General features: G+C 45.1%; 1 protein-coding gene across 1 annotated transcript; it reads right to left on the reverse strand.

Moving 5' to 3' along the window:
- Window positions 1–2,471: 2,471 nt before the first annotated feature.
- PTGS2 (prostaglandin-endoperoxide synthase 2) lies at window positions 2,472–10,575 on the reverse strand. The gene is made up of 10 exons (XM_037404601.1): window positions 10,288–10,575; window positions 9,701–9,817; window positions 9,452–9,595; window positions 8,841–8,984; window positions 8,283–8,464; window positions 7,354–7,437; window positions 6,921–7,167; window positions 5,650–5,936; window positions 5,402–5,549; window positions 2,472–5,253 (listed from the first exon to the last, which is right to left on the reverse strand). Exons 1-10 carry the CDS (start codon window positions 10,337–10,339, stop codon window positions 4,847–4,849), a joined length of 1,812 nt encoding a protein of 603 aa, XP_037260498.1. The 5' UTR covers window positions 10,340–10,575; the 3' UTR covers window positions 2,472–4,846.
- Window positions 10,576–13,976: the final 3,401 nt, after the last annotated feature.

The raw sequence follows: 13,976 nt of genomic DNA on the forward strand, positions 1-13,976 counted from the left end.
AAACAAAGTCCAGATTAAAGGACGAGGAGCACTCAGCTCTTTCCAAGGAGAGTTTTCTCCGTATGATGTTTCTTTGCGATGCTGCTGTATTTCTGCCTTGTGTGCTGCTTTTCACGCTAAAAAGCAAAAAGGTTAGGATCACTCCATTCATCTCCTTTTCCATATTTAGAGTATATAACTACAGCCTGCTCCTTGCTGTCTTATATAAATATATATGTTATATAATACATTCTTATAACTTGCAGGTTTTCACCTTTCTGGTCTTCCAAAGGAAACAGCACATCTTTGCAATAGGTTTTCCCAGAGCTGTTCACCTATTTCAGTAGCAGTGAACAGGCAAAGAACAAGCGATGCGTCCGCTCCCCTCTACCTGGGTTCCCTCTCTCCTCCCTACCCTTCCTGCAGCTTGGTCAAACTACCTGTTGGCTTTTCTGGATTGCTGCCGAAAGCTGAAGGGGAATTTTCTTTCAAAGCAGAAGCTGCTTGTGGTAGAAATGTCTCCTGAAACCCGGGTAAAGCAGCTGCCTTGGGAGTGTTAGCGCTGCAGCATAAAGGTCAGCACGCCTCCAGCGAGTGTATCAGGAGTAATAAACCTGGTCAGATGCCCACGGGGCTCCGACTCAGTGCCTGTAAAGGCCTCTTACGCAGTGGGCAAGCGAGCAAATGACGTACAGCAAAAGCCCTTGGTAAAGGTGATGGTGTATGGTGACCTGCTCCCAAAGCACGGAGCTCTCGTGCTCCTTGATGGACTTCCCTCCAAGGGTATGACTTCAATGCTGAGCCCCCCTCCTTTACCACATTGCCTTGGGTGAAACACTTCCCTTGATTCAGGCTGGAGAACAAGTATTTTGCAGGGCAGGTTTCCTCTGGGGACTATTCTTGCCTTTTGTATCATCAGGACATGCCCCTGCTCAGAGGGAAGGAGGAGCTCCTCCAAAGATCGAGCTATCTCATCCATTGTGCACCAAACCCATCTGGATTGGCCCTTCCCTAATTCGGGCAGCAGCCACCTGAAACACCTTCTCTGTGGCTGACCTCGCTGCTGCTTTCTGACTGCCCCGCTTGCCGTGCAGTGCCTTGCCCCCTTGGTGGCAGTGGCCGAGCCCATCCTCCTCCCACCGAAGCGACTGGCCTCGTCTTCACTTGTTCAACTTCCCCTCAAAGCAGAAACATGTCAAAATGAATTAACCTGCAGAGCAAATGAGTTGACTGGTTATTAAAGAAAAAAACCCACATTGCTCATATGTGGTCTTCACATGCCTCTGTTCACTCACAGTCTCCGCCTGCGGCCAGGACAGGGATGGGAGTGATGCTCTTGGGAGGGTCCTTTGGGTGTTGCGTTCTTGGGGCTAAAGATGGTCACTCATGTGACGAGGACTGAGTTTTGAGGAGAGTTGCTGGAGGTGTTTAGGTGCCTGGGTACCATAGAAACACAAGGAAGCTGCACACTGGTGGAGATGGAAAGGAGCTATAGAGCAGAGGCAGGAGGACTGTCATATTCCCAGGGCTGGAGGGTCATTGGGAATACAGAGCTGTGGGTCACTAGCAGGAGCCTTGGGCCAAGGAGGATTTTGGGTGGTTGGAAGGAAAGTGACTCTGGGTGAAGGACTGTGGCTACGGGGTTGGTCACTAGGAAGAGGCTGTGAGAGGATGGGGCACCAATATTGGGATGGGGGAGTACTGGAGACGGTCAACAGTGGCATGGTAGTGGGGGTCTGAGCACAGAAGTGTGCTTGACGTGACATTTAGTTGGTGGCTGGGTGGAGGTGGTAGAAGGTGACTGAGGCAGTACTAGGTACGTGATCCCCTTGGTTGTCTCCTTTATAGCTTCCCCTCACTGCTTATCAGAGATGAAAATTGTAGGGAAGAGACAGGTGTCGGTGTCCTCAGAGGTGCTCTTCATAGGAAAGGAACATGTTGCACCATTTCATACAAGCCCTGTCTCTTTATTAAGCACACCACTGCTCTTGTCCTAGCCCCACTGCCCATCTTTCCAGCTTGTTACTTTGCAGAAGGTTAGCCGCTAACGGTGGCAACGGTAACAAAGCAGGACCTTTGTGCAGAGAGAAGGCAGGCAATGAAGAAGTGGCTGCAACAGCTTCAGTTCGCTGTCTGACAACAGGGACAAGCCACCACTGCTGAAAACATGCTCAAGTGCAAAGACCTTCCCCAGTGGTTGCCCACACCCCAGAGCAGCTTCCCCTTCTGGAGCACGGCAAGCTTGAAGGGAAAGGCCTATGGCCTGCTCTGGCTTGGGACAGTCAGCACTCTGAACAGAGGTGAAGGGCCCGTGGTTACCCCAACGCGGGGCTGCAGCACTCCAGTACCGCACTCGCCCCTCTAGAGCACTGCTGGCCTCTGTACTGGAGCGGCTACCAGCTGGCTGCCCTAGGCACGTCGTGGTGAAAACCCTTTTCACTGGTGAACAAGGAAGGGCGGGGTGGCAGGAATAACCATACAGGCACCTTGGGTTTGAGAGATGAGAGAATTTAATGCTGTTAGTAATCCCTTGGAATTCCCACTTGAGATTAAACGGAGAAATGAGATAAAAAGAATAGTTTCATACTAAATATTGCTGAACAAAATCACAAGCAAATGAGCCCATACAGGTAATGTTTTCAAATTATTTATATAAACAATTGCATTTTAAAAACATTCTTGTCCTACAAAAATAAAGTGAAAAACAATTCACAGAATTTTAAATAAATAGTCTCATACATACTTATCATGAGCAACTTGAACCCAGCCAAACCCAGCAGGTTGGGTCACAGATAAGTGACTGTTGAAATGTGGCTGCAGAGTACAAAATGCAGTGAACATGATTCATTTACGAGGCAGCTTGTAATATAACTCAAATGACACGGTCTGAGGAATTCCTCTTTTCCTACCCCAAAATAGAGACCTGTCTAGACTTGTCTCCCTTTGACTGAAAGCCAAACACTTTTCCTTGTTCATGGTAGAAGGGTGCTCTGAAGAAGTGTGTTCCAAAGATGGGTCTGAATGACAGTCACATGTTTGACAAGTGCCCAAGCAGGGTTCACTTATTAGCACATACAGTACCATCCACCTTTTAATGCGAGGTTAGTGAAGTTTTTTCCCTTCTGTGTGCTTCAAACAGCAAAAAAGAAAACAAATGCCCTTATTTCTCCCGAAGCACTCATACCAAAGACCACCTCAAATCATTCGCTGGTACTGACTGCGACAGGAGATCTTGATTCAGCTCTTCACTAACAATTACAAACTTACACAGTATAAGGTAATCATTGTCTCTAAACAAATCAACAGAAACAGAAGTCACAGTCAAACTATACTACTGCCATAGCCTTTACAAGTGTTTGAGAGTCAGATGAAACATAAAACTCAAGTCCTTTTCCACAAGTAGTCAAGCAATTTTGGGCAGGGGCACAGAATACCAGGTTGCTGCTCTATTCCAGTCTGAAGTGACTTTTTCTTTTTACCTATAGTTCCCCAGCTGTTTTTATGGGAAGATCATCTTCTATATTTCCTCTCTAGAAATTAAAAAAAGATACCCTTATATGCAAGTCTGAAGTGCTGGTACAAGATCCCGTGCAACTTCTTATGTGTCCACATGAGAATAGATATTTTAGTGCTGACCAGAACAATTACATCTAGGAGATTTTGTGCTAGCTAGCCAGTTTTAATTAAGCTGAAGCCACTTAAAATGCCTCTGTTTATAAGTTATAAGCAAAACATTGTCCCGATTATCCCTCCTCCCCCCAATAAATAGAACTAAGTCATGAGTATGGCTTCTGTGCACAGACATAAACTAGCTTCAAGTCCTGGTCTTCTGTATTAATGTCTCTGCCGTGCATTTACACTGCTTCCCAGTTTTCATTATTCCCCAATAATCTAGCTTTGTGTACCCAAAGCATGTATACAACAGCCACATCTTTAACTAAAGCTAAACTGTCCATTAAATAAGATTAAAATTATATTATCAAGTAGACCAGAGAACTACAGCTATGAAAAGAATACCAGTACTTCGGACTAAGTTTAAGACCTCCCCAAACTTGCACAATAAAACATCTGTATCAAAATATAAAACAGCCTTGTATTGCAGCCTGAGAATCAGTTATTTCTAAGCTCAGTACCTTATTATCACCCTTGTACACAAATAATACTTGTGACATACGCTTCAAAAACAAGTAGGATCCAAGAGAAGTTCCATTTTCTTTAAATAATTAAATTAAAAAGGTATAATGCCACATGAAAGCAGATTTACACATAAAAACAAACATATAAGTTACTATACAAAGTGCCTTATTTGCAATGAAGGAGAGGTAGTATAAACTGTAAGTGCAATGCATTCTCTGACTTTACATAAATAGGTGAGTCTCAAGTATAGGTATTTTCATTAGTCTTGGAGTGCTCATACCGAATTCATAACCTTTTCTAGTAGTTTTCATTAAGTCAAATTTTTCCTGTACTTTTAGTTCAATGGCCCATTTTTCAAGTTTAAGAAAGTTGCCAAGGCAATAGTTTGCTTTTGTAGTGTTAAGTGATCTATCAAGTGAAAAGACAAAAAACCCCCCCGAAACGCACCACCAACACCCTTTGTCAAGTATTAAAACAACATTTTAAAAAAAGTTGGAACCTTTGTCCACTTTGGAATACATAGTTCTGTTACAGAAGACTTTAAACAAGGGATTCACCACTGTAGAGCTCAAACACAGAAAACCCCTTTTGTAAGTGGAAGCCTTACCTAAGTAAGGAATCTAGGACAACCCCCACAATGAAGATAATCAAGTTTCTGTGGTTTTTTGGTTTTAAACACTTTTAAGCCATAAATAGAATAAGTTATATAGTTAAATAAATAAGTGGATTTTTACAACTCAGTAGAGCGCTCTTTCAGTAGTAGTGTGGGGTTGATATCTTCCATTGCTCTTTTTGAGGTACTAACATTAATAGTTGCCTCTGTGGGTTCAGGATTTAAGGTGTGGAAAGCAGTGAAAGGGCAGCCTTTCACGTTGTTGCAGACGAGCTTCTGTAAGGAGGCAGTATTGATTATTTCGAAGCCCACTTTCCCACCGAAGGTGCTAGGTTTCCAGTACTCAGGGGAGCAGATAGCATTTCCCATCAGTCCTTTCAGAGAGAATGGTGCTCCGATCTCCACCATTGTTTCACCGAAGATGGCACCTGGTCGTGGCTTTTCTACGAGAAGACCTGGGTACAGCTCCATAGCATCAATGTCTCCATAAAGCTCTTCCAGTTCAGCTGCCATTTCTTTTTCTCCTGTAATTATTGATGAATAAAAGCGGTAAGTGGAAAAACCCTATTTTCATTGCGAGACTGTCCTTTTCAAGTCCAGTAATAGCACTGCAGGACTGTTAGCCATTTAATAGAAGGGCCCTTGTTTGTCAGGAAGGATGAAAACTGTTACCTGTAAGTTCTTCAAATGATTTGAACGGTTTCAGCATGAAGTGTTTCCTGTACTCATTCAAGCTCTGGTATCTCATTTGTCTGCTTTGGTCAATTGAAGCCTTTGCTACTTTCTGTACTGCAGCAGGAACATTTCTCCCACCAGCAACCTATTAATAAAGATTAAAAGTAGTAAGATCTCCTAGTAAGTCAGGAGAAAGTTGGAAGTATATGTCTGTTGGTTCACTAGGAGCTTGAGAAAGTACCTACCCTGCCAGCACTTTGCTTGGAGAAAGACTTCACCATATGGGAAAGGCCATGTTCCAGCATTATAGAGTTGTTGTAGAGGAACTGCTGGAAAGTGTATTCCTGGTCATGTATCTGGAAAGTGTCAGGCAGAAGCGGGTGCCAGTGGTAGAGAGTATTGAATTCGGCTGCAATTCGGTTCTGGTATTGAAATCGCTGGTTGAACAGCAGTTCAGGATCAAACTTGAGTTTGAAGTGGTAGCCACTCAAGTGCTGCACATAGTCCTCAATAACAATCTTGATTGTTTCTCCTGTTGGTCAATAACACAGAAAAGAATGTTTGCAGTGCTTCCCTGAAAAGCTTTAGGTGGTTATCCTGCTCTGAGAGAAAATACCATTTCTGAACTGTTCTAAAAAAATACTAGAGTGATCAGGATAAACACTTCAATTGTTCTGTAATAGTGTCTAGAAAGTAATTCATACATTTTATGTGACTAAGGGGTGGAACAGTACTTGAGATCCCAAGAGTTTTCTCTACCACAGCCAAAGTGTTTTCTGTAGCCTGCTTCCCTGCCCCCTCCACAAGACAGACTTCTTTGTACGTTCCACAGAACAGCACACATCAGTATCTACATCATGTTCAGTTACACAACACTTTCTAGGCGAGAGGTATGGGATAATGAAGAAAGTTGATATGTGAAAGTACCTCTCAGCTTCTGAGCTGCTTAATACAGTTGTCTGGGTTTACTGTTTCAGTCAGTTTGGACAAGATCTTTCCAAGCTTAGTGTACATTGTCGTTTATATAAGATGAAATACCACTGAATTAAACAGAAGTATGCAGAATTACATTTTACATAACTTCCTTAACTTCAGATTTAATCACAGCCTTTCTTTTGAAGCATACCTGAACCAACCCAACCCCAGGGGAGAAAAAAAAAACAACCCAAAAACCAACCACCACAAACAAAACCCCACAAGATCTGACAGTCTGAGGTCACCTAGCCTCACATGCCTTCTCTGAGAAGGAACCTTAACTTCCTGCTTTTTCCCAGTTCTTTTTCCCTTTGATAAGGGAATTAAGCATCACTTAGCTCAGTTTTATTCAGTTCTGTCTTTAACATTGCTGGGAGGAAGCTGTATCCAATACAATCCCAGTGACAGGTCACAGAGGCTCAGATGTATGCCCTCACACACCCATTTAATAGATTTCCATCTTAACTACACCAACTGCAGCAGATAACGGCTAGAAGTGTCACTCAAGAAGGTTAGAGTTGCATGTAGATGTGACACTCACCTATCAGTATGAGTCTAGTAGTTTGGAACAGCTGCTCATCATCCCACTCTGGATGCTCCTGTTTCAGGATGTCACAGACCCGGTTGTGTTCCCTCAGCCATATTGTAGCATACATCATCAAGCCCGGGACCAAACCAAACACCTCCTGCCCGACAGAAAACTGCAAGTGTTCAGGTACGTGAGGAGGGTAGATCATCTCTGCCTGAGTGTCCTTCACTGTTGGTGGATACATTTCTCCATCAATCATCTGCCAGGGAGGAAGAAAGAACAAAGACAGAGTCTTAAGCTATGATGTTTATGAGTTAAGCTGTCTTGACTCTGTTAGTGCCAACTTTAGGCTTACATTTTAGATCGACTACACCATGCACAGAACGCTAGTTTAGGAAGTGCATGTCATCCAATAAGGCAGCAGGAATTTTGAGATAAGACATACCTGGTATTTTAGCTTTCCATCTTTTAGAAGTCTCAGTTTAAGTTGTCTCTCCAGAGTCTCTCCGTAAATATGATTCAAGTCAACCTATAAAACAAAAGCATTTGTAACATGAAGCCAACCCACATCTTTTGCTATTTAAGGATACATCCCACTTCTATGGATGCCAATAGGAGTTCACCCCTTAGATGTTTACCTTTTAAATATACTATTGTTACCTTATAATATCATGCACAATATTTAATGTGAAGCCAAACTATTTCCTGGCAACTGGAGCCATCTCCACATAACAGCAATTTGTTGAATTGCCAGTCAATTTACAAGGACTCTGTTTAAAGTGTCAGCAGCTTTCTATTATGCAGACAGCTCTTTGTATATACACACATACGTATTTTATAGCTTTGTTTTAGACCTACATATTACATTTGTATTGAACAACTCTTTGTCCAAAGGCTGCCTGTCTTTTAGGTGAAGATCCTAAATCAAAGTCTGCTTTCAAAACTCTTGTTAAACTAAGTCTCTTTGACTAGCAGCACACAAGATATTTTGCAGAGCTGGATGCCACTCCTTGCAACTGATAGAAAGAGTCCAGAGAAGTTCTGGACACTCACCAAATCAAACATGCTTCAGGTGAGAGCAGGTTCTTGGGAATAATAATAAAGAAGTCATAGACATCACTGTGCAGATATTTTAAACTGCACCACATGCTTTGCACAAGCAGTTCTGACCCAGGAAGAGATGCTATCAAGAGCTGGAATTTTTCCTCAGGAGAAGTTGCAGAAGGGGTAAGCCCACTAGTTTGTGACAAATTTTTGTGTGCACCAAAACATGTACTGGTATTTGTGTACCCTCACAACCTGCAAGATAGTTCTTAGAAGCTACTGAGCAGCTAGAATGTAAGTGCTGTGTTCAAGTTAAAGGTATGATCATACCCCATGGCCGAGAGCTTTGGTGAAGCCAGGTCCTTTCTTGTGGTCAGTCTTAAAGAACTGATGAGTGAAGTGTTGGGCAAAGAATGTGAACATCACATTTGTGCCTTGTGGGTCAGGAATAAATTTTTTCCTTAGCAAAAACTTCTCCACAATCACTTTCGAATCTGGAAGCTCTTTCTTACCTGCAAGAGAAAGCAGTGAGATATTCAAGCATAAACATAGTTTTCAATACTTAGTTTGGTTGCCAACAAAAAGGCTTAAGACTTTCAATATATTATTGAAGGTCAGTAGCATACAAATAAAGGGCAATTATCTGCTTTTCTATCTCACTTTTTTAATTTTGTTAGGAACTTCTGAATTCCGTTTCTAGCATGTAACTCAATAGTGAGAACCACAATAGTTATCTTTTAGGTCTTACAGTGTATCCAAAACTTGGCTATTCTTAAAGTCAACTACACTAAAAAAAAAAAGTATAGACAAGCAGGTCTCACAGTATTTTCTAAGAGGATAAGTAGACATTCCTAGAAGCAAACATTACACATCTCATTTATTCCTTACCTTTAACACCCATGGGTGTTGGGCAGTCAAGTCCTACTGGTGGAAGGCTTCTTGTGTAATAGGAAAGATTGGAATAAGCTTCCCAGCTTTTGTAACTATAATCACTATTGTAAGTTGGTGGACTGTCAATCAAGTGTGATCTCGCTGTAAAAAAAAAAAAAAAAAAGTATTTGATTCTTTAAACTGTACATTTTGGTCTCAAAAAATAGGTCACAGGGCCAGATCTTTTCCATACTTTGGCAGCAGTTGCATTAACAAATTCTACAGGTATCAGCTACTGATGTTAAATGGGATTACCATTACTGAATGACAGGAGTGGGTCCTGGATTGTCAGCTGGACCCAACTATTAACACAAGCAATTTGGTGCTGCATTTACGCTGGCAAAATCCTGGCTTCTATCAGAGATTAGAGCAAACCCCATTTTCATTTCAAAGAATGTTTCATACTAGCCTGCACCATGCAGAAGTCTTAAGTTTTGGTTAGAACGTTTCAAATCTTAGTGCAATTTCGGTTGTTAACTTTATATACAGACCAATCAAGTGCAGTATCCTGGAGTCCTACAAGTAACTTCTGCCAGTTAAGAGGACTAGAAGAGAGAACTCATACTTACATGTTAATACATATCTCATAATAGCATCTCTTAAGAATGGAATGTCATTGATGATATTCCAGGCTCCTTTGAAGTGGGTGAGGATGTAGTGGACAGTATTCGGCAAAGGTTTCAATGTTAGCCTCAGCCACGTGAAGAATTCCGCTGTAAGCATTGATGGAAAGATGGTGTAAATTAGCTATTAAGTATAATCTGCAATCCTGGAATTAAATCTCTTTTCAGGTAAATCAGAGAATTCGGGATACTTACGTGTTGTACAGTTTTCCCCATAATATCCTGTCCTCGTGCAGTCACATTCGTACTGATCCAGTCCTGTTGTCATGCACACGCCCCTGTTCTGACAGGGGTTGGAGCAGCAAGGGTTGGCTAGAACGAGAAAACCAGATGCTGCGGTTGGGATCTCGCACGGCTGGGATCCCGCACAGCTACACGGCCTGGCCGCTCCTCTCACCGCGCCGACTTCCCTAACTTAGGCAGACGATGCCCTGAAGTGCAGTGCTTAGCAGGAAGGCTGAGTGTGAGCATCCATTCACACCAGCCTTTGGGCTACTACAGGTAACAGCAATTAGTAAAGGTGAAAGAATTTGTCTCTATTTCCCGACAGCAATACAGCCCCTCTGAAGGGTCAGGTTATGTCACACAGGCCAGCAGAGGCCTGACATCCTTTGTACCGTACGTCAGGGATTTGAGAAATGGCAAGATAATACAAAGCAGTTAAAAAACTAGAATTAATCCATCCCACGGCTGAAAAGCAGGGAACAGCACTCCCCGCGCACGGTTTGGATCGCGATCCACACGCGATCGGCCCGCGCCTGCCGTGAGGGGCCGGGACTCACCAGCGTGGCCGGTAGCCAGGAGCGCGGCCACCAGGGCGCAGGGGAGGAGCATGTCCCGGCGGGGCTGCGGCTGGTGTGGCTCAGGCTCTGCGGGTACTCTTCGCTGAGAAGCCCTTAACGCTGCCAGGGAGGCGCCCGCCCGGTTATATAGCGCTGCTGCAGGCCGTGACTCACCGGCCGACACCCGCCCGCCGGAAACGACGGCGGAGTAGGGGATTTCGCTCTGCGCGCCGCCCCGCCCCGCCGCCGTCCCGCTCCCACCTGCCGCGGGCCGGGGCTCTCCGTCCGCCTCCGCGGCCGCCACGCTGCGGCGGGGGGCACTGAGGTGGCGGCGGACGCGCCGTCGTACCTCGGCCGGGCCCGCCGCGGCTGCCCCCGCCGGCAGCGCCGGGGGCGGGCGCTGAGGGGAGCACCCGCCTTTAGGGGGGATGTTGCAGGCGGGGCCCCCCGTCCCTTTCGGGGAAGAGGAGGAGCGGGCGCGTTCCTAGAGGCGCTCCTCACTGCCTGGCTCGTCCTGTCCCCTCGGCGCCGCCGGCCTCTCCTCAGGGCAGGGCGGCGGGGAGCCCCCCCCCTCGGGGCGCCCGGGCCTCACGGCGCTCGGCCCCGCCGCGCCTGCTGCCCACCGGCGGCCCTGGCGCCCAGAGCCGTGCCGAGCCGCCCCCCTTCCCGCCTCAAGTTTTCTGACCCCCCAAACCCGCCCGTTTGCCAAGTGATGTTCTAAAAATGCAGCTCGTCACCGCAAGTGCCCGCGGTGGGGCCCTGCCGGCGGCCTGCCCCGCGCTGCCCTGCCTGGGACACCGCCACGGAAGGCGCCGGCCGGCGGGAGAAGCCGAAGGGGCGGCAGGCGCCATGCCAGCCGCGTCTGGGGCCCCGCCGGGTCGCAGCGTCGGGAGCTCGTGGGGCTTAGATTGTTAACGCAGTAATTTTAATATGTGCCTTAAACAAGTGGTTGGGGGACTTTTTTTCCCCTCACGTGTGTGAAAGGGGCTCGCAGCAGAGCACTTGTGTTGCAAATGAGTGTGCACAACGGGGAGAAAAGAATACTGAGCGTATTTAACTTTGTTTCCATGTATTTGTGTTTCTGATGAGCCCAAATCCCCTCCTCGGGCACCTCATTTTGAAATGACCGGTGACTTTTCCCCAGTGCTTTTCCTTTGAAATACCCCCCGCCGCTCTGTGTGGTCGCTTTGTAAACAAATCTTTGCTCATTTCCTTCAGCTGCTGCACAGATTTTCCCATTTGAGGATGCTTTACCTTTTTGTCATAATTGTATTATGTGTGTATATAATCAGCACACTCTACTACTATTTTTAATCTTTGTTGCGTGTGGAAAATGTGTTACGAAGGAAGTGGGCTGTAATGCAGTTGTGTAATTCCCTACAGTGTGGTGCTGGGGGCTCACTGCAGCCTTCCCGTTGCACTTTCACCCTTGATGTCAGCACTAAACACTACATAAAATCCGTTGCTATTTCAATGAAGAGATGTTTTGAGGTTCGGCGCTGATTGTGTTTAAATTGCAGTTCAGTGACTACAGAAAGTGGATTTGGTCCAGGTGAAACAAAACCTTATTTTTGGCCCACAAGAATTGTATTGTGGTTAGTGAATAATTTGTATACATCAGCAGTAGGTCATCCTAGATGTTTTAGGGAATGGTGCACGAAAGTCTGTAATCACAGGATCCTGCTGGCATAGGGAAAGGCATATATTATATATTTATATATTTGCACGCATACGTGTAAGATAACCACTGGCCTTGGTCATATGCTTGAAGCAGAGTGTGGCTGTCGGCAGCCTGCTGCTGCGTGAACTGTAGGTCACTGCAGTTGTGGCTGCGTGCAAGTCTCGTTGTTGTTGCTCAGCCCTATCAAGTGTGAAAGGGGGATGCTTTGTTCCTGCATTACCAGGTGTCGTGAGCCAAATGACTATGAAACACTGGTAATGTCCAGCAGAGCAGGGTATAGAAAGGGATTCATGGTATGCACGATGCTATAGATCAAGGGTCTGGCTTCGTGGATTTTATATGTCCATTTTATACTCACTTTATTCTCCCTTACAAAGCTTTTATTGATGCTGTTAAATAATAAGATGCTACTGAAAACAGTAGGGTGAGTGAGACATTACATTTTAATAAGGTGCACAGGAAAACGTAAATCCAGATAATGTTTCTAGGGTATAGACCCAGCAACATTAAGGGGAAAACTGAAGTAACTGTGTCCGGCTAATTACCCCCAAAATGGCAATGCAAAGCTAACTACGCTTTGTTTTGGAGGACCCTAGGTATATAGGTAGCTGGTATCTCTTAAAGTTTTCTATTATTGCAAATAACCGGTATGCAAACTGAGCAACAGGGTGGAACTTCAGCCTTGGCAGAAGACACTTCTTGGGAATTGGCACTTTTTTACAACTGAAAAAAGAGCAGCACACTTCATCTTCCACCCTAGCCTACATATGGCGCAGGTTTGCATCTCACTCATGAGGAAAGGCTGAGAGAGCTGGGCCTGTTCAGCCTGGAGAAGACTGAGAGGGGATCTCATCAATGTATACAAATATCTTAAGGGAGTTGTCAAGAGGATGGGCCAGGCTTTTTTCAGTGGTGCCCAATGACAGGGCAAGGGCCAATGGGCACAAACAAACACAGGCAGTTCCGTCTGAGTAGGAGGAAGAACTTTGCCTTGATGGTGGCAGAGCCCTGGCACAGGCAGCCCAGAGAGGCTGTGGAGTCTCCTGCTCTGGAGACATTCAAACCCCACCGGGATGTGACCCTGTGCAACCTGCTCCAGGTGACCCTGCTTTAGCAGGGGTTGGACTGGATGGTCTCCAGAGGTGCCTTCCAACCCCGCCTGTTCTGTGATTCTGTGTGCTCTCTGTAAGTTCGTTTTTGGCTGAGGAAGGTCACTTGTGCACCTGATAGCTGCAGTATAACTGAAAGGATTCTTCAGCTTTCGAAGATGAGAGAAAATCAGGGAGATATGGTAATGATGTTTTGCTGAAGGCTGCTCTTCCCCAGTTTTAGGGGGATTGGCTATAATAAAGAACTGGTTATATGTGGGAATGGGAATTTTCCTTGTAAGTGAGATAGTTTGCTGTGGCAGGATTCACCACCAGGTGGAGATTTTATCTATCAACTAATAAGAAAAGTGCTGCTTTTTTTTTTTTTTTTTTTTTTTTTAGGGATATAAACCATCTTTGCAAAGAATCAGTGTTGGTTTTACTTCTGCAAAAGTTGCTTTAAGTACTCTTTGGTCCAGATGAAAGCAGTTTGTGGAACCAGAGTAGTTTCCTCAACATCAGCATTCTTCCATTGGCTGAAATTTCTGGAGAGGAACACCTGAAAGCTGTTCCTGTTTCTATTTTAGGTTTAACTGCCTACAAAAGGTTGGATATAGAATGTGTATCGAATTTATACCTCTTCACTGAGGTCAGGTTACTATTTCCAGACGGGGAGATGGAGCAGCAGCAGGGAAAATGTTGTCCCCCAGCACTGGTGCTGCTCCCCTTTTTTGGAGTCAGTTTGTACTGACTCCAGAAAATCCAAGGCAAATACTATTATTCTAATAATAATGATTTTTTCTGAGATGACATTTCTGTGGAAGGGAGATTGAGGTTTTGCAAAGCCCACAGCATGTCTTCCTTGCAAGGCATGTACAGCCTTTAAGCACGGTTTTCAAAGCAACAAAATCTCACCAGCA

This window comes from Falco rusticolus, chromosome 11 (genome assembly GCF_015220075.1).
Source record: "Falco rusticolus isolate bFalRus1 chromosome 11, bFalRus1.pri, whole genome shotgun sequence".
NCBI lineage: Eukaryota > Metazoa > Chordata > Aves > Falconiformes > Falconidae > Falco > Falco rusticolus.